General features: G+C 39.2%; 1 protein-coding gene across 1 annotated transcript in view; it reads right to left on the bottom strand.

Moving 5' to 3' along the window:
• SASH1 (SAM and SH3 domain containing 1) overlaps positions 1-21,885 on the bottom strand; it is a 518,758-nt gene that overhangs the window by 39,647 nt on the left and 457,226 nt on the right. Inside the window, 5 exon segments of the mRNA XM_019612896.2 lie at positions 9,220-9,321; positions 10,988-11,100; positions 12,315-12,371; positions 12,374-12,400; positions 13,907-13,947. Of these exon segments, the coding sequence (XP_019468441.1) occupies positions 9,220-9,321; positions 10,988-11,100; positions 12,315-12,371; positions 12,374-12,400; positions 13,907-13,947 (340 nt within the window).

Below are 21,885 nucleotides of genomic sequence, written 5' to 3'. Positions count from 1 at the left end.
TTTTTTGTATTAAAGATGCCTGGATGAAGTCAGAGAACAGGAAAGTAGGACAGAAAAACTTATCCCAGGGAAAGGAAGAGAAAAACTAAGAAAAGCTATGCACGCAGTGCCATGCCTAAGAATAACCACAAAAGCCTTCTCTCTTTCTCCCTCTCTGAAGCAGAAGGCACATCCTCTCCACATCATACTAGAAGCTCAGTGACTTACCAGCTTCGGCATTTATAGGCCTAAAGCTCAGTTTCGAGTAATTCCCCAAGTGCTCAAATGCTGTCAGCTTCGTAACCCTGAAATTTAGGATTAGACTCTTCTTCTTGAGTATTGCATTCGCTCAGAATCCTGTGCACAAAATGTCTCTTCTCTGGAGTTACATTATCAGACACCAAACTGGTTCTGATTTCAGCGCTGAGTATGTAAGGAAGAAAAAAAGCGTGATGCTGGACTCAATTAGCTGTTTTCTCCTCACTGATTGATTCCCTCGGTTACTCGCGAGCTGCATAACTTGCAAGAAAGGCATAAGTCATCAGCTCTAAGCAAATCTTCTATTCACCACAAGGAAAAAGGGAGTGTTGTACATGGCAAACAATCCCTGTTTTCACTGACGAAGGCTTGCTGACCTCTTGTTGGCCTCCAGTTCCTTAATTACTGTCTATGGAATTTCAGTTAAAGAAAAAAAATACAGAGAATCTCTGCAAAGCCAGGACGATGCCTGACCCTCAAACACGACCACTAGAGTTGCGGCTGTGTCTATCGGAAATATAACTTGAGCCGTTTACCAGACTCTTTAGATTTTCCCTTTTAAATTCTTTTGATGAAAAGCCCTCCTGACAATTTCCCTTTATAAAGAGCTAATTTGACAGAAAAATAAACCTGTTTTCATGGTTTTTAAATTAGCAAAATTAAATTCTTTTTTTCCTCGGTTTGCAGTGCTATAAAAAAAGAACATCACTAAGGCAAGGAGAGGCAAATAATGTTTAATTCAGAAATCTCAGACTGGTCTAGAATTAGCCACACTGTGGCTTTCTGAAGGACTGTAGCATGACTTTCAACTGCTCCGCCTAGGCTGGGCTCAAGCCTCCCTGCCTAAGAAACAGATTCTGAGATGCTCAAGTAAATTACAGTCAAGCATACCTAATCCCAGACCTTGGAACAGAATTTGGGGCATTCTTCTTAGAACACAAGAAAACACAGGCCAAAATCTCTGGTAATTAGGAGCAGTGCTGTCCAGTGACAGGAAGCGCTAGCAAAGTCACATTGCAAAAGCACCCTTTTTTATACCAAGAAAAGATTCCTCATACCCAGAACAATGCCTTCAATTAATCAGTTAATCTGGGATTACACCAGATCAATCACACAGTAAAATTATAGCAAGTATAAATAGCTATTTCCTTTGGTAACTGGCTAATTTTAAGGAGCTACCTAGCCAAATATCATTCAATTTTCTCCATCTTTGTACTAACAGCTGTGCATCTTCCCGTTCTGTAGAAATCATGTAAGCTAGATTCAACTGACATGCTGTAACTGGGTTCTTCCCCTTGAATTACTTCAGTCCCAAAACTCCAGTGTAAAACCCCTCAGAAAATTCTAAGCTTTGGATAAAAACAGCTGGTGTTCTCCAATTTCAATAACATAGCGGCCCACATCAAGTGAAACATGACAGCGACTTCCTTGAAATGTATCCCAGATTCTCTTAAAAGTTCATGGCCACAAGTGAAACTGATCTAAGTTTTGGGCTTTCAACTTGAGTTTTGAAGGTTTTATGTATCACTAAGAAAGTTTCAAAAACCACTAATCCTTAGAGAGGCTGTTTATAGAAAGGTGTGTAAAATTCTGATGTGATAGTCTGCATCATATTCTGAGGTTACAAAAAAAAGGTCTCCACAATTTTTATTGAAATTGCAAGAGCTAGAAAAGATGTTTGCCACTTAACAAAATTAACTGAAGAACATGAATTGCAAAGACTATGCAAGTCTAAAACACATAGTGTCAGGCCCCCCAAGTTAACTGAATGAAACGGCAAGTCCGTGTCTGAGTTTGGTCTGTGGTTACTTACAAGGAAATCAAAGGAGAGTCCAACAGCTACTTTGGTGAAAGATACACTACACATTAGCTAGTGACGACACTGCTTGCTGAAATTAGTGGGAAATATTTGTCATAAGTAACGAGAGCACAAAAATTTAATTCTCCCTGGAGGTCTGTCTTGATACTAGAATAGCTGCTTAGGCAAATTCCTAGACGTTAACTGTTTCCAGGTTTTAGCTAAATAATTTTGCAAAGCACACTGCTGACATTTGCATCTGCAAGCCAGATACATATCCTCATGGTGAACTGTTTCTCTCACCAATGAGAATAATGAATTTTAACTACATTACAACTGCACTCACGTACTCCTCATCATAGGTGTATGTAGCAGAATGAAGCTCTGTTACATTACTTCATATCTGTTACATTACAGCATTTCTTTCCAAATCTCTTAGAGACTCTCCTACCCACGGGAACATGAGTGTCTACTACATTTTGTGTTTTGGCAAGGGTAAGATGGCCTGGGGAGAATTCCTACTCTTTAGTGTAGACTGTATAACTAACGAATGGAGCACATCACTGGTCCTATAACCTCCGAGCATTTCAGAAAATCAGCTGTGGGAAGACAGTGCATGAAAATACAGTGAAATTCACTTCAGAGATTGTTCAGGGAAAAAAAAAACAATGAGAATCCTTTAGTAAAGGGTGTGGTAATTCAAATTACATTATGGTAGTATTTTTGAACAATCAAAACTATTAACGCTACCGTTCTCACTGCGAGAAGTCAACACCAGCAGTGGGGAAGAAGCAGGGGCAAGTGGTAAATGACAGGAGTGCAATTAAAATCTACTGTACCACAAGTAAAGATTATTCAGTCTGGGTCTGCCAAATAGGACAGTGAAACACATGGCTTTTGAGATTCCTAATTCCTGAACTGAGCAAGGCTTTGTTCCAATTTAATAGGCTTGGTTTCTGAAAAGATGGGGGCAGGGAAACCATGTTATGGATTACAGCATCTCCTGCTGGCTGATGTACGCAGTGAGAACGGTCACATGAAAGAGCTGTAAACCATGGTCTTCCATCCTGTACGTAATATGCAGAGAAATTAGGCAGCTCCCCAGATGCCAAAAGGTATAAAAGACAAAGGTGTCAGAATATATACTCAACTCCCATCCTCCCAGAATATGTGGCCAAACATTTTAGGGTGAAGTCAGGCAATGGGACTTGTCTGCATGTAGTCAAAACAGAAATGGTTATGAACACACTTAATCACAATCACTGCCTGTGCATTAATGCAAGCTCTTTTCTCAGTCATGATAGTGGGAAGATTTTTCTTAGAGACATTACTAGAGCGTAATTATATTCAGTCTTCACATGCACAGGAGCTACTCCTGCTGGCAGAGAACAGGAGATGTACTTGGACAAAGATACTGCCAATTGTTCTGCTATAACCCTGTCCTGACATTATTTAGCACTCCCAGCTAAATAGACATACCTAGCTAAATCCTATTTGATGACAACTTGGCAGAACCTCAATGGCAAGCAATACTTAGAGACGTTTTATACTTTCCTTCCTAAATAAACACATTTCTTCCTCAACTTCTAAAATGTTCAAGAAAAAAAAAAAATCAGGTCAAATACATTAAAAGAAAACCAAAACAACACAACCAACACCATACAATGTTTTTTCAAAACAATGTATAAACACAGCTGTGATCTCCCACTCTGTACAGCACTGATCTAACTTCAAACTTTGTGTTGTGTCCCGGAAACTGCAATGATGATTTGTTTCTCTCATGAAGGCTTCTGTGTTACTACATCCATGGGAAACCCTGCTGCTGCTAGACACAGACAGAGATGGGGGAAAGATCATAACAAAAGATGCAGCCATTCTTCTGCTATTAGATTCCAATGAGAGGCGCTGGACACCTCCTGACTGAGATCACTGGAAAATGAGGACAGCCAGTGACTCCCAGGGCAGGTCCCCACGATAGCTGTACAGTGTGGGACTTTCACATTTTGAAGCTGTGTCTTATTATTGTCTCTTTCTTCAGCATGACTATTAATAGCTGCTGACGATATTACAGAAACTTGGGTATGAATAATAAGTATACCATCCAATATAATGAGGGACATCAGTGCCTTTCAGGAGATCTTTACATAAATTGGGTCACTAGACTCTTCAGAGCAAGGATGAATGCTCTGCATTCATTCACAGCCATACTCAGTGTCAGCTTCCTTTTGCTTTTTCAAAGAGCATACAGAGCCTGGAGGCAGCAACAAAATATCCAAGAACTGAAACATAGAGAAACATCCTTTTCCATCCTGAAGCCTTTCAAGGAAGGAATTGACTTATGAAAATTGGTAGATCCTCAGATAACTGCAAAAACGGGCCTAACAGTGCACAGCTTTCAAAATGCTAGAAGTATCAACGTTGTCGCAGTTTAAACACTACAGTTCAAATTACAAAATCTAGACCCTACCCTAGTATCTCCATTCATATCTAACTGGTTCTCAGTATTCACTGACTTTTACCTTAGCTCTAACAAGTTAAAATGAAGGAATTTCTCATACTGATTGTAATATAGTCCTATATAATTATCAGTAATAATGTTAACAAATGGTTAAATGATTCAAGAATCCATTAGTAGTAAGAATAATAATCAATTTAAAAATTGCTCTGTCTACAAAACATTAGCAATCTGAATCGCTGAAATACAGCATAACCCTGAATAATAAGGATTTGCAGTAGTTATACCTAGATTTACACTGTGGCAATTGGTGCTATAAAAGTTATATTGCAATTATTTCTTTTCTTCCTACTCTTGCATTTATCAAACAATACAGCAATAGCTTGTGATTTAGAGGTAACTGTGTCAGACTTGGTCTTCTATTTGAGTTAGTTTTGTGCCACAAATTAAGTAGGTGCATAGGTAGTACAATCCTGATTCAATAGCTACAGCATGTTGCCAACTCAAATGAATAAGACCCAAACATCATTCTTGTCCATTATTCTGCTTTTCACAATGGTAGTAGATACCAAACCAACACTGAATACTCTTTCAGCCCCATTTAATGACTCGATGAATAAAAATGTCCTCGGGAAATAACACAAAGAACGGGAACAACAAAAGAGTATTTCGGTTTAGCTAGACCTATCTCTGTGTGGACTTGATTTGCTGCTTTCTACTATCAGACGGATCAATAGCAGATGGGAAAGAGCAAAAATCTGATTGGAAATTTCCCTGAGCAATGGCCTCACTGTAGGAGACCTGCATGTCTAGTCTCCTGCTTAGCAGAACTGTTGTCACTCACTTCAGAGAAAACAAATAGGGTGCAAATTTCCTAATGGTAGGGGTGCCATGCTAGCAGTTCTGGGTGAAGAGGTTTTCAGAGGACAGGTGGAAGAGCACTACTCCCTTCCTCTCTTCCACCTGTGGGCTGTACTGTTAGGGGAAGATTGTTATCGTTTCTTTTTTAAATTTTAATGTCTCCCTTCTGAGGTTGACATGGTAGTACGTAGCAGGGATTAGGGTTCAGAGGCTCTCACTGTGGCACTCCTCAAATGAAGGCATGTTACGCTACCTGGACGCCTGCACTAATGAGCTCTGATCATTATTTGATAATCAAAACTGCAGCACAAAAGACCAGTGAGACCAACAAAACAGTTCAGCCCAGGGATAATTACAACTTTATTAACTCACATCTACAGAAGCTGTCAGCAAAGTTAATTAGTGGTTTGTTTCAGCGACGGCATATGTATGATACACACACTTCTGTCACAATCTTCCTCCTCTGCTTCCCCCACTCTCACAGTAAGTATGAGGACTGGTACCAATTAATAGCCTTTCAGCAGAGCGCACAGAAAGGATTTATATGAGTTTCTCCTAACACTGCTTCATACTCCAAGCAGAGCTCTGGAGATGCAGTAACTCTACCAGGCTGGTGTGATAATTTTCAAAACCTCTTTCCCTTGACTTTCTTACTTCTGTGGACAAATAGAGCCTTATCTAAAATCCGTAATGAGATTAATTTGCAATCTAAACCTGCTTTATATGACAGCACCTAGCAAAAGGCAAGGTAATCTTGTCTACGGCTACTGTGAGCAGCTTTCATTTCAACAGAGATGAAAATAAAAACGCAAAAATCTATTTGTTAAAAATGATTAGGAGTTCCAGACTTCAGACATCTGACTAAGAAGAAAAACGGTTTCAACTGCATTTCCACATTAGTAAATTAATAATACACATAACTTTGTTGCAAAGCAAAGGGATTGTAGTAGAGAGGTTGAAAGCTACCAACTGCTCTAAAGTGGCAGAGAATCAAATCAACTACTGGCTTGGCAAAGCTTTTGTTTGTTTGTTTCTTATGAAAAAACAAACAGAACAATGAATTTACAGCACAGAAATGACATAAGGCTGCTTCCCTGCGGATGCTGAGATGACCCTTCAACCCTTTGTTCATCCTTAGGATTTAATTTTAAAAGGATATGAAATGCAAGTTTCCTTTCCCTGGTAATTTAAAAGAGGAGGGGGCGAGAAAAAGAATCTTTAAATCCTAAAAGTCAGCTCAGTATCAACGCCAGCCATATTAGTCATAAACACATGAAGGTTATACAAGCTAATTATTATTTTTTTTTTAAACAGAATTAAAAACAACAATTATATTTGCCCACTAGATGCTATCTCATAGGTGGTTTCTATTATGCTGTGGGCAGGCCTGACTTGAAAGTATAGAGAGAGATCACCAGATGTTCTGTCCCAATTTCTAAATTCTCCAAGTGCTTAGTAACTACCTTTTCTTTCTTCTTGGAATGCTGTTAGTGGCAAAGCTAGACCATAAAAAAACATAATGACCCATCCTCACAAGTCCTCCTAACTACCAGCAGGTTTCACTGCCTGGGAAGGATTAGGAAAAAAAAAAAAGAAAAGAAAAGCAATTATGCTAGAGTTTTGATCTCTCTTAAATACCCAAGGCTGTTGAACAAGTGCACAGTAAGTAAACTAGAAATTATGTTTTTCCTCGTTCCCTCAATCTGCAAGTATCGTGCAATTTATTTTTATCATTTGTGTTCACAAAATCTTGACAAAATGACCAAGTATGATCACAGTGTTCTGCTAAAAACTGCCTAGTAACAGCTTGGCCATGAGACATAAAAACAGAGATCAGAAAAAATGCCAGCAGAATCAGAAGAGTAATTGCCCAAGGAGTTTTAATTCAAACCAGAAACTTCAATTTCAGTGACTCATATTTTAAATTACTTTCTGAGACTAGAAGGCAGCGGGCTATCTAACAGAAGGTTTTTAACACATGGAAAAGTATCTTCCCTTCATGGCCTCTATAAAATGAGTATGGTAGTTCCCAGTTTCCAAGTTCAGAGAATACAAATCACACAAATGGCACTGAAATCCAACCAATTTGGCAAAGACTCAGAATCATCTCTGAGTCTTTCAAAAGCTGGTCATTTCACATTAATGGATACGTCCATTGGCATAACAGCTTGGGTTATTGTATGCCCTATCTCTAGATATATCTGATGCTTCACTCTGCTTGGTTTCCTCCCTCTGGCATGTCAATTACAGCCTAGAGACTTTTACCCCTGCTAACTCTAGTTGCTTTTAGGTCCACTAAGAAAGAAGCCATGCTGATATTTGTTCTAACATGAAATTTCATTTCTGCACATGAACTGTGCAGTTTCACAGCTTCTGTTAAATGCAACCAGGATTAAAAACAAAACAAACAAAAAAACCCAGCAGATAGGGCAGAGGTATTTAGAGCAACGGAATGGAGATCCCTCAAAGAAGTCAGTAGGAAGATGGTTCAAATCCTAGCAGAACAGTGGAGAGATGCAACAGAAATCTTGACTCAAAGAGTAAAAACAGCTTACAAAGATAATTTTAGAGCAAAGGTGCCAAGTCGTCCCATTAGGGAGCAAATACTGAGTCATGTTTGGTCCTCAGAGGTAAACACAGCTTTCGGTAAATTCAACATAAACAAAAACCATTATCAGAAGATTTAAGAGAGAAACTCAATATTCCTCTGAGATTTTACCAAAGTAAATGAGAGTTTCATGGCTTTTAAACTCTAGGTATCCTAGCCAAAGGCCTTAAGAGGAGACAGTCCAGGCTATAAATATCAATGAAGAAAATAACAAGACAGCTTTCACCTGGCTAGACAGCCAGTGCAGGAGAATTAAGATCCTTCCTTCCTTGCTCTTTGCACATTTCTGAAATAGCAGATCAGAGCAGAAAGCAAACATCAACCCCCTCTGTTTCCATCTAAATGGAGATGGGCTTTATTTATTTTTTGAAATACAAATAAGAAAATCTTTTTCCACCACAAAATATTTTAAATATCTCATAAAATGATATAGCATTCCTCTTTCCATTTAGGGAGAAGAATCTAACTGCTGCAGTTAGCAGGAAATTCCATTGACAATAAAATAAATAAATCAATCAATGGGCTCAAAAGTCTATGATTCAATTATATGGGTTACAAAGAGCTTGGGCTTGACAGCCAAATGTGTTCTTCTGTAAGATTTATTTGTGAACTTTCAATTAGAGAAATGAAGTGGAATAAATTACTCAGTGAAAATGAAGATATTTAGAAGGAAAAATTAATTAATTCAGCATGGCATGACACAAAGACCGTCTGGTGCCCATAAAACAAGAGAAGCTGCACAGCTAAGAAGTAAAAATAAGGCAGGAAAGCTGAGTCTCACTACTTACGGATCTGGCAAAAGCTGCACACACTGGGCTGAGAGTTAGCAAAGGCAGAGCTAGAACCGTTTGAAAGCAGCAAGAAGCTAGGACTTAGCCAGACTCTCAGCTAAGACACATCAATAAGGGGTAGGAAGGAATGAGAAACTCTGGTGATTCACAGTAATTGAGAAGTAAAATGAAGCAATTTTCCCTAAACAATCTAAAAAAGGAAAAGAAAAAAAGGAGAAGAATCCAAAAGACCCCTTTCTGCACATTAAAAAAAGAGAAATTATATAAAAATTCAGTTTCAGTCTACAACAACAGATCCTGAAGATTTAAAATCCCTGTTAAAGATTTTCTATACACAGAAGGTAGCATCTTGAGATCAAATGATAAATTTGCCATTAAGAAAATCACCAGGTAAATCAGGATACTTGAAATGAAAGACTTCAAATATTAAATGATATAGGGGAGCTATATTGTAAGGACAGGTACTTACATTACAATTGGAAGACCCATCAAATGTTGAGTAAGAACCATCAGGCCAGTCTGTAGCATCTACAGTACTTGATTGCCTGTGCTGGGACTCATACTCCTTCAGCTGAAATTTGAAAAGACAGGGAGCCCATTTTCCAGTGCGAAGCAGCTATCAATCTTCATTAAAATAGCAAGAGTTAATGTCCTTTCATTTTTCTCCCAGTAACATTGTGGAACTGGAAAAATCAGAACCTTTGCATTGCCTGCCTTGCTTCTTTAAAATAAACTCATTTATTTCACAATCAGAAGTTTTAATGATGAGATTTATTTTTTAAAAGGAAGTAATCTGCAAATACTCAATCAGGATGAACTGCAATTGGCAAAACATAAATTATACATCCCCATGTCAGAAGCATAGTTTTAAATTGGACAGACTACATCACAATAGGCTATCAATTTCCTTCAAAAAGAAAGTGATTTACAGTGAAGACCAGGAGACATCTTTCATAATTTCACAACCAGGGAACTATTTATACCATTTTCCAATTGAAGTCTCAATACATATAACAAATCCTACCGGAGGAACTGATGATTTAAAAATAAAATTGCTGCTAGCAGCTCAGACCACTAGAGGGAAACAGTACCAGTACATACAGTGAATAGTAAAGATCAGGTGGGACACTCCTCCCACAGAGTTTTTAACAGCAGAGAGCCCAATATTACTCCTTGGTAATTTTAAAATTGTGGTGTTCCTTGGTTCTTTTTTGGTGATATGATTCCCAGCAAAGCAATATTTTCCTCAGACAATGGCATAACTTTATCTTCTATGATAACCTATTTCAAAGACATACGGTCATTGAAGAGAATTCACTTGAGCGACAATTTGCAATCCAACAAATGTTTTATGAACCTCAGCTGCCCATACAGAATACCCTGTGCTCAATCCGGGTATTTTGCACATGGGAATTAAATTAAGATGGGAGTAGAAGTTTTAGCATTGGACTTTGACTCTGCAATAATTAAAGTCTCAGCATGATTGCTGCAAAACCACAGTAATTTACAGTTAATTGTGTTTCATCAAAATTCAGATTTTGTAAAGATACACTTGTGCCAGTCACTATATTTTATCAAAAATTACATCTGTTTTTATTTTAATGTCAAATACCAAAAAAGGTTGACTATGTTTTCCTGAAGGCTAAAACAAAACACCTGCCTAAAACAAAAGCAGAATAAACATCAACCTCAAAAAGTTTTAATTGCTTGCTGAAAATGGAAGCATTCACTCAAACTTCACTTCAGCCATTTGAAGCAGTGAAATAACAAGAAATGTATGTATTCTGAAGAAAATAAGGCAAGCACAGCAAAATGTGAAGCATTCTTTTCAATATTTAAACAAATCTATGAGCATGCATCATAAATGTGGGCTAGTACAGGTGGCATTCAACTCCCTTAGCTTTAGACAGCTGCAATGAAAATGTCTGTACTTGAGCTTTTCCTTGACTGGCACCCTTTATTGCCAGTGGAAAGAAGTAAATGCTTTAGGACTTGATTCATTTGCCATACATTAGGCACCTATTTTTGGCAATGTTGAATCTCACTTTTCCCATTAACAAGGGAATTACTATCTAATTTATGCTACCTCGTGAGATAGTTTTTACCCTAGTACCTAGCTACCTAGTGAGGCAGTTTTTACCCACTTCTATGTTTTATAACAAACCAGAAACTCCAGTCTGGTGTATCTCACATCAATACATGTTTTTCAGGAAAAATAAAATGTGTACTTATCATACCCTAGCAAGTGCTTCCTCAATAGTGATCATCTTCTCTTTAACCATCATCATCAGCTGGATCCGCTCCTCATCACTCATCGTGATCTCACTGGCCACATACCCCACATCTTCCCCTGCAGAAAAAGGCATAGACAATTTAAAAAAAAAAGCACATGTAAGAGGTCACATAGAAAGTGGAGTCTATTGGAACTGGATTTCACAGTCTTCTGAAATCTGGTCACCACATGAATCTGGCTGGCCAGAAGAGACTCTCCCCAGAGTAGTCTCACGGTATGATTTGAGAGGACTGAATGATTTGTAAATAACAAAACAGGAAGTACATTAGGACTAGAAACCGAAGCCTACTTTGATGCTGAAATGAAGACAGCACGAAAAGAAGAAATAAAACATAACTGATATCACATAATTATTGACTCTGAAAAATGAAAAAAGAAAGTGCTAACAGCAGCAAAGTTCAGAACTCAGCCCTGAGGAACACTGCGATCAGCTAAAAGAGTGGATGAGAAGCTCTTCTAGGAATGATGTGCTGAGCTTTATCAGCTCTCTGCTGCAGATTAGTCACATCCCTCATACTTCAGACTGGCACCCCCCATCCAGTTATCTAACTGGCTATGAGCAGGCATAGAATGCTGGACATGTTTTGCCTCCAACCTCCAGGACCTCATCTTCGGGTTTAAGCTTCGCATGTCAGCACGGGCAGAATGTGCCTCGACAGCCAACAAGGGTCACCACTTCACTGAGTATAAATGTGACCTTTTCAACCTCATAGGCAGGTTCATATCATTTTTCACAATCCATTTGAACACAGTCAGAAATGTAGGGAAGCATCTGTTTGCAGCAGAAGGATATAACAGATACACATGGGTAAACAGAAATTTTATTTATGAAGAAAAATACTTAAAGCAATGCACAGCTGCATCTTTTGAGAACTAGAGAAAGAGATCTGACAGTTTAAGTGGAATCAATCCTACATTTTCACTATTCACCAGATGCACTTTTACTACTCCTTCTTGTAGTGTCTTTTCCTGAAATGAGAGTCTGGATTAGAGCCTAAAGCAAACAGGTCAACAAGTGCCAAAAAAAAAGCTTTTCTTTCATAAAGTCAGAAGAGAAAGCATCTCATTCATTTTTATGCTATTCATAACTATCCATTAATTGCATCATTTTGTGTATGTACCATCACTGACAATCAGGACTGAAGGTGTTCCAACTTCCAGATCCACAAATCTGTGACTCTTACATTGCTGCAAAGGAGATTTAACCTTTAGTGAGGTTGGATAATTGCATTCTATACGGATTGGTCCAAAAATCCTTTAAAAAGGTTTACCTTTTGAAGTCTGCCTCATCAATCCTTTCTGGTTCTTTCGGAAGTTCTGCCAAAAAACTTATTTTTCTTTTTCCAGTCTGCTTTCCCTAAAAGGAAATTATGGAGGGGGAAAGAAGGGAGGGGAAGAAGAATTTCAGAAAGAAACATTAGTTAGTAAACATTAAAGAAGTTTTCAAATTATATTTTCTAAGTCAAAAACAAGGACAAAAAAATTCAAATCCAGAACTAGCTGATGTAGCCATTTCAGAGGAATGTACATATTCTCCTACAATTGCCAATGCTACAGATGACTGAGATAAGCCACTAACATACGTATTTCGAATTACAAACAGAAAATATTTTACATTCATTTCGATATCTGTTATAGTCTCCAGTCTGTTGATAATGTCAAGTTTGGAAGTGTTTTTGAAGCATTTTGTTGGTTTATTCGCTTCAGCTGAACCCCAGTTATGCAGCCTAAGCCATAAGACAGATAATGAATTCTCTAATATGTGTTTGCATATCTATATAGAAAATAAACACTTCACATATATAAAAACACACATGCACGTACTGCTACTCGGGATGAGAAATTTCTTGAGACCATCAGATACAACTGATTCTTGCTCCCTCCATGCCTTGATTGTACAAGGCTGGGAATACATGTCCGTTATTATCAGATCTGCATATTGCTCGATGACCCAGAAGTGAATTATTTATTCTAGAAAGAAGATTTGGAACAAGGGAGGGCATATAGCTGTGTTCTGCTGAATCAATCAGGGCACATGCTATGAAGTTCATGCCATCTGCAAGAAAACATACTGTGCCTGATCTGGCAGAAATGCTACTGATACAGAACTACTTCATCCCTCTGCTGTTTTTGAAAAATTCAGATGAACACTTTATTTTGTGCCATTGAATTTCAGCATATGACTGTGGTATTTTGGATCCTGTTCTTGAAGCTCCAGAGTTGAGCTTATTGAAACTCTGAGGCACAGCTTTATTTCAGACTGCGAGGATATTACCCTGGAAAAAAAATTAAAAAGAAGCAACTCCTCTGCTCTAATTTTCCTAACAAATAAAATAATTATTTTATTTATTTTATTTTAAACCTATGTAGAGTTTTATCAGCTCAGCTGATATGTCTACATAGCAATTTGAACTAATTATAGTAACTTAGAAAAAAAGTGAAATAACAGAAAACAAATTGTTATTTAAGAATGCAAAATATTTCAGAAACAAAGAATAAGACTCCAGCATGACATGCACAAAAGTAACAAAAAAACCAGTTATTTACTGGTGGTGGTAGTAACTTTTGAAATACAAACAGATAGGCTAGTAGTGAGCTAATATTAAAGACTCTGAAAGCAATATAATGAACCAAAGAGCTGTATAGTTATCAAAGACTATGCTAGCTGAGCAGTGTCCGAAATCACAGAGACCTTCAGAATCCCACTTTTAAAGCTCCTTAGACTTGCCCTCCCCCCCATCCTAAATGCTGCTGACTTTGGCTGGCATTGTGTTTACTCAGCTCTTCACATCTTCACGCAAGCAAAACTGAAAACCTGCTTAAGAATTCAATTGAAGTATCAGATAAAATGAAATATACTGACCTACAGAGCCTTCCTCCGAACTTGATTTATGAATGGACAGCCTAGAACACAAAAGAGAAATGGACTTATTGATGCAGACCTCTCACATTTCATGGGAGCTGTCTGATTACAGTAAATTATAGTTTCCAAACAATACATCATGGGCTATTTTCTCTTCCCCTTTCTTCCAAATGCAGCAAGTTGGCGACAAAAACTAAACTCACTGCTCTGACCACAGTAACCGAGTTCCCCTTTGAAAGCTCAGAAACAAACCTTTCATGATCAGAACAGAGAAACACAATATTGATAGAAAACTACAGTTAAGCCAAAAGCATCTAGGAATCCCTCAAGAAAATTATTTTTGTATACTTCCATGCCTTACATTTCATTGATTTCCTTAAAACTGTGGCACTGGGATGCTCTGTTTGTTTAGGTTTATAACAGTTTTTGGCTTGTCTTTCAATTTAATGTGAGGAGGACAACAGTAGCAACTTAACTGGGTTACGAAAAATTCGTCCTATCAAGTGTGCTTTTCCACCAATTTACATTCCCCTACTCAAAAGCTAGTTAGAGAAACTTGTTTTAACAGAATATAGGCTTTACAAAAAACCTGGTAAAATAGTATATCGGTCTTTTGTTCTCACTCTTCATGCTCATTGACCCAGTTTTCCATATTGCATTCCAACTCAATACCAATGGTTCACTGTGGGTTCTCTGATGAGACATCACTCCCTCTTCAGGCTTTTGTGTTTGTTTTTTTTTGTTTTTGTTTTGTTTTGTCTATGTAAATGGAGCTAATAGAAATTACTAAATCTCGTGAAATTCTTTGAAGCCTTCCTATGGGGATCACTATCCAAGCTGAGCCAAGCCAGTGAAATGACTCTTGCCAGCTTCAATGACTTTGCTTGAGGCTCCAATTGCAAAGCATTACGGCACTGTTTTTGCCAAGAGCTCTGGCCCCATGAGACAAGCCAATGCCCTATTGTGCCATGCCTGTATTTTGTCCATGTAAAATAAAAACACATACATCCCAGCATACCAAGAACACCTCAAGCCAAATCACTCAGTAAGTGAGGCCATGTAATGCATACATGTCACACGCCAGTTGCTGTCTATTGTTTGACAGCATTCTCCTTGCTTTCTCCCAGACTCCCAGAAGAGGGCAATGAAGAGTTTTTGATAAACTGAATAAATCTCTTGAAGGAAAATTTCAGTTTAAACCAGTTGAGAGTTTAAAAGATGTAGGCAATTACTGGCCAACATTTTGTAAGCATGATAAACACACTCATCAATTTGAAAAGACATCATTAGAGGTGAAATGAGACAGTATGAAGTTTAAGTTTGATTTAGAAATTCATCTGGGCAAAGAGGGTTTGGCACAGCAAAGCTCTGAAATCTAACCTCTTTCAGCCTTGGACTAATTACAAGTTTAATCCAGCACAAACTGCAAATCAGTTGAAACAGCCAAACTTCAGATTTGGAGTGTATCAAGTAGAAGGGGACATTTAGTGTCTTGCTACTCCTGAAGGGGAAAGTTAACGATACAGGTGTATACCATCCCATACTTTCTAGGAAAATATTAATTGTCAAAATTTACAGACTTCCCACAGGGCCAAAATTACGTTATGAAATTTAAAGGCAAAGGCAAAGTTGCTATTGATAAATTTCTAAATAAAGGAAAACCGGATTAAAAGTATGTAGACTTTTTATAAGGGTTTTTTTTACGACAAAGTAAAAAGAAAGTCAACTATTGGAAATGACAGAATTAATTCAGCGCACATTTTGTACATGAGCACAGATTTCACCCTTCAAGTAAACAGCTACATTATTTATCATAAATGAATTTGGTATCCACAAATTGCACCAAATCACCATCCCCGGAAAATGAATTTTCTTTGCTGTCAGAACTTAGCCTCCCTAGTGATATCAGTCTCAAACCACAGAGGCAGTATCTTCCGCTCTTCAGTCTCTAAATCCATTTTATTTCTTTTCTTCTCTTCCACAGTTGCCAACAAGAGTGCTAATAAGCAGCAGGTGTAGTAGCAATGTTTGTGATGCAAACAACTGGTCCCTGGAAATCAGCCCAATGCCACGAACTTGTTCCATGCAGGCTTCAAAAGAAGGGGGACAGCAATAGGAGCAAACTCGTGATGCTCCTGAGCTAGAGAGAGTGAGGTGATGAGCAGGATCCATAGCAAGCAGTCTACCTTCTCTTTTACAGTTGATTTAGGTTGTATACTGCATTTCAAGAGAGGACACAAGTTATCATTTCATGCATTCCTTAAGGAGGAAATATTCCATGTCTGAGCTGACCTTGAAAATGCTAACAGCTAGTCTTACGGGATGGAAACGCCAACAAAATCTATTACATGGGGCCTGACAAAGCATTTGCTTTTTACTTCTATCAGACAACTCTGACGCTTAAGAATCTCAGTGAAATCAATCGAGTGCTTTACTTCCTAGATGCCTCGTGAAAAATTCCATAGTGCTTCTGAGTTGCTTTATGTTTGATTTGTCAATTAAACTCCCTTACTCTGTTAAATCCGCAGCTCCTCTGTGAACGTGCGCCGAAAGTGATTTGTATTCTTCCATTCATAGACTGATAACTTGTGCTGAAAGTTAATGATGCAGTGACACTTGGCAGAAGTTTCAGCACTGCATGACTGAAAGGGAGCCAAATGCCATTACTCCACCGTGGAGGCCTTCATTTTTGTTGTGGTCTGATGTACAACTTCATTAGCAAGCTTTCACATGAAATGTACTCTGTCACAGCATATAGCAGGAGAATGTATGGGCAACATTCAGACAGAAAGGAAGACAAAAGATTTACGACCAGAGGGTAGGAATACTTTTGTATCTGTCCAGAATCTCTGGAAATGAGCTTCAGAATGGGTCAAAAAATATAATCCATTAATCTCACAAATTCAAAACTATCTTTTAGGCCTTTATTTAGGGCCTCTTGTAGCCACACTGCTGAAACAAACAAAAAAAAGCAGCACAATCGAGTATCTAAAAATTGAACTGCTTTGGGGAATAAGATACTACTGCACTACTGTCTCACAGAGATGATGGATTTCCATGGAGTTGAGTAAATTACCACAGAACACTCTCAAAATCTGGCAGCATAAGCAGCAGTGGATAACCTGGGCTCAGAAACCAGATGATTAGAAAGACTGGCTTAGCAGAAATGAATTGGAATTCAATGCCAAAACATGTAAGTATGTGAAAAAGACTCAGAAAAGCCAGTATTTCAAATGCTGGAGGTTTGCCAACTGCAAATGACAGAGTACCTGGAAATACCAGCTGAAGAAGATGACAAGAATAAAACCCTATACTTTAATCCTAAAAGGCAGAAGGATGGGAAATTCCAATGGCAATATGACTAATGAACGTGCATAGGAATAGCCTGTATGACTGTAGTTACTCATGTTCAGAAAAACAAATACAAATCAGAAGAGTTAAAGAGAAAAGCTCTTAGAATAGTCAGGGAGCTGAACACTTTGTCTTACCAGAGAAGGCTAGAAAAATTTTGCCTGTTCAGTAAAATCAAAAGCTGCAAGATTAATTTATCGCTTATTAATAAAACAGGCACAGGAACAAGCAGACATAAGCTGGAAAGAAATGAAGAGTTAGCATTTCCTAACTATTGGGACAAATTTCCAACAGTAGGTAGAGAATGGGAGGGAAGCTGTAAAAACTAACTGCTTTTAAGAGGTTCCTGAAAGATGCAAACCAGACCAGATGTCTCTGATCAGGATGAGCTGGACATGAGGACTGCCTCTGGAGGGCACCTCTAGTTCCTTTTTTCCAGTCTGAGGGATCACTGCTTTTGTACGAACAACGGCAAAGCTGCCAGGCACACAAAATGGTCTTTGATTTCATCTTTCCATTAACGTGTTGCAGCTGAGATGACCTTGCTATACTAAAGCAATCTCTCCCTCTGAAATCTTGGAGGTGTGCTCCAAACACTGGAAGAACACAAGGAAGAACTACGCAACTCTGTCGCAAGCTCACTGTGACTGTATCTGACTATAGAGGAAGCTTTTAATTAGGCTGTGTTCAGCTACCAGGCTACACCTTTCTCCGAGAACTCTGGGCTGATTCTGACCCAGCCAGAGAAACCCTACAGCTTACCTCGCATGCAGAGTGGCTGATTACACAAGAAGCAGTCACACACGCCTCGAGATGTGATATGCTGGTACACCACAGAACGGGAAAAAGAAACCAATGACACCACGTGCTGCCTTTACAAATGCACCCGAGGAGTTCTGAAAGCTCATCATTCTCCAAGCAGAATAAACACTGGGACTGAGAATGACAGAACTGTGGATGGGTTTTTGTTTCACCACTAAGTATGTTCGATGCAGATGTGCTTTAACACGTGGCCACATCTCATTTTTGGCACATAAAATCCACAGGTGCACAGCACCATCTGACAATGAAACCACTACTGTTACCAACTTCAATAAACTGATAGCAGCCCCCTTCTTTCTTCCCAATGACAATTTATAGACCGTTGAAGAAAATGCTTCAGTTGAGATTTTTAATCTATTAATATTCATCTTCATAGCAGTGAACAGACTGATGCAAAAGCCCGCACTGGCTCTACCACAATGCCATTTGGTTATCTATGTGCACTGGAAATGGCCCAGTCACATCATTACTATGAAAACCGGACAGGCTTGTAACTGCTCCTGACTGAATACAAGATAATTTATCTAACCAGAGCTGGCAGAGAGAAGAAAATGGGCCTTTGGTATTTTTATCAAATTTGCATGAACCTGAAGAGAAAGCAGGCCTATAAGGTACTGACCTTGCTGGCACCAGTGTGAGAAAGAGACAGAAAGCAAAGATGTGTGATTCAATTATCTTCTCATCAGGTTTCCATAGCAATGGCTCTTAAAGCAGGTCAAAACTTTCTCAGTGGAAACAGTGTGCACATTTCCCACTCCAGCCATGGCGGTGCCTTTGGGCTGGCCACCGACTCTCATCATGCAGGCCAGAGCAGGGCTGCATATTGTATGGATGTCTTTATTCCAATTTATTTAAAACCCATGGAGTTGGGGCAGGCCACTGCCAGCTGAAAGCTCCTCCATAGTGAAGAGCAGGTGCAAGGTAGCAAATACAGTGCACCTCCCCAGCCTGTACACATTGCTCTCTGCTTGCCCCACTGGCTATCTGTGCAAGGTTGACTTTCTTTCTTTCTAGCACCAAACTACCGAGATTGAAACCCTACAGAGGCTCGGAGGCACACTGGTTTTCCCCTTCATGTGTCCCAGGCGGTGCTTGGCTGGCCTCTGGCTCCCATTGTGAGGATTATTGTGGGAGTTTCCTGCCCTACTTCTCCAGAGGAGGCTGTTTAAAGGCGTCATGAATAATCTGGCTTTGACTAAATCAGGCCTCAAACAAGTGAAAACAGGGCCATACACATTCACTGCTTCTTTTTGATTCCTGCAAGCACAGGGCTTAAAGGAACACAACTTAAATGCAAATCTCTTGAGTATGGAGAGACTTTACTTTTTCCTCCTTTTTTCTTTCAATATACAATATTTAACCAACGAAAAATGAACAATTCATTCTGTTAGCATTTAAGTGTGGCCACTGGCATCCTCACTTGGTGGTTTTGTTTGTTTTCTGCTTTGTTCTGCTTAGTTAATGCCCACCCCCTGTCTCACATCCTCTGGCAGAGCAGCACTCCTGTTTCTTAGCAGAGGAGCTCACAAATTTCTGCTGAAGTTAACTCGGCACCCTGACAAGTTGCCAGAATCAAATATGACAGCATTTAAGCCACTCCATCAGTGGCGGCTGGAGTGATGATTTAATAACCTCTTACATTCACAGCGTGACCTGTAGTTTAGAGGCTACAGGGGAAGAGGATTAGGAAATCTAGCATTAAAAGCTACTGGCAAAGGCCAGCAGATTAGGGCATTGAAGAGGGCACAATTTAGGCTTGCATGAACTCTTCTGTTGCAAAATGAAAGCCATTTTTATTGACAACTGTTTTCATTGGAAACCACCACCAAAAACATGGTGACACTAGACTGCAGGCTCTCTCCCAGCCTGAGGCTGATGTGAAGTTCAAGTGTACACAGCATGATAGTGACTGATTTTACTATGGCAAATCCATTGCAGAAAATCCTTAAGAGCAGATCCAGTCCACAGTTTCTCCTACAGAGCTGAGAGAATGCAGGCAACCACTTCTGTTGTGGCTTCACTGGCTGCCTGCTAACAATCTCAGAGAAAGCCCCAACTACTGAGCAGCTTGCAACTCCTCCTCTGACATCCACAACAAGCAATCAGGGAGCTGGCTAAGATGCATGAACTCAGTGTGCAAGGAACTTGGTTTAAGATGCTTGTCCTGCACACACGGATACTCACACTGATGATTACATGATAAAGATACACTGGTGAGCAGCTGAAACTGGGAGCTGAGAACAGTTGCCAGAGGTGCAGCAGCTCCCCAGTGCTGGAATGCAAAGCCCCTGAGCAATGCCAACCATGCAGCCTGTGCCATATGCATGAACTGCTCCCCAGCATCTTTCATGTGGCGATTCTTGAAATTTGTGATAATTTCCCTGCTCCAGCATAGTCTGGAATTTTGGTCTTGAAGATCGTTGGGTACAGAACACATAAACTGTAGTGAGCTGAGTGAATCAGGGCACTTAACACAAAGTATGACCATTTACTTGGTCAGTAGCATGCTTAACTGCTATAATTCAAGAAAAGAACAAGCGATTCATGCAGAAGGTGGCAATTCCTAACACCCAATGGCATCCAAAGGTGGTAGGAATGCCTGTGAAATGCCACAGGTACAGCCACAGGTGTTACCCCCTATGCACTGTTTTCTGTTTTTCTCTAGCAGCCGCAAATTAAAACAAAATAAATAAATCAGTACACAGGAGTGACTGTGCCTCATCCTATCTGTATGCAGTACTCTTGGGTTTCTCACTTACTTCCCTCTTTTTTGGCAGTTCTCTGATACACCACAATTGAAACTTGTTCTAAGGGCCACTGGAGTAACCACTGCGAGCAAACAGATCTATTTCCCAAGAGAGAAAATACACAACTTCCCCTCTGCAACATCCCCAGTTCTTCTGAAAACAGGATGAGAGTCAGGATGCAGAAGCTTAAGTTCAGGGGACTGAGTTTAACCTGGATTTCCTGGCAAACATGCAGAGCTCATCAGTCTGTCATGTAGGCTCAAATGCTTAAAAATGGGAACAGGCTAAAAGTTGGATTACATTGTTTTAAATGCTTTGTTTACAATTATGAGAAAACCCTGCTCAGTCTCCTGCCTGAGTAAACATCCTTGGGGTGTTGCCATCACTTTGAAATAATAGGGATTGTATATACAATATATCCCCAAATCAACATGCTCTGGGGACAAAGAAAGGATAGTAACTACTAAGAGCACATTTACTGCCTATTTGTTACAGCTATTATTCTTCTAGCAAATCAGAAGTCAGTGTGTCTACACAGAAATGCTTGCAATTCTGGGGAGATTTGTTTAAAATGAAAAATGTCATGGTTAGAGGTACTGCTGCCACTTTGTTGGAGGCTGACTGAGAATCTGCTAAGTTACACTAGCGCAACTGAAAGTATCCCTGAAGTTTAAAAAGAGAATTTTGGAAAGGGCAGAAAGAAATGAAAGTAATTATTACAAGAAAAAAGCTACAAACACATCCTTTCACGCTTTGCTGAGTATTATAGGACTAGGAAGCCCTGCCCATTTCAATGTACAGAAGTAACTCCAGTATGGCCAAAAAATGTTCAGCAATTGCAGGCTGAAGCTTGAACTAACACAATTTTCTATTCTGTTTTTAATGATAGCTTTCCAGGCTACATCAGTACCTTTGGTGTTATTCTCCACACATCTTCACACAAATCTCATAGGCCTTTGCTACAGTGAAGCTTTTTCTCTCCTTGTCAGAATCAATCAAATGAAAAGCATCTTTGCTAGGGCATTCATAACGCATAGAGGAGGTTCACATGTGCACTTT

Source organism: Meleagris gallopavo, chromosome 2 (genome assembly GCF_000146605.3).
Source record: "Meleagris gallopavo isolate NT-WF06-2002-E0010 breed Aviagen turkey brand Nicholas breeding stock chromosome 2, Turkey_5.1, whole genome shotgun sequence".
NCBI classification, from domain to species: domain Eukaryota; kingdom Metazoa; phylum Chordata; class Aves; order Galliformes; family Phasianidae; genus Meleagris; species Meleagris gallopavo.
This window is presented reverse-complemented; position numbering and strand designations above follow the sequence as displayed.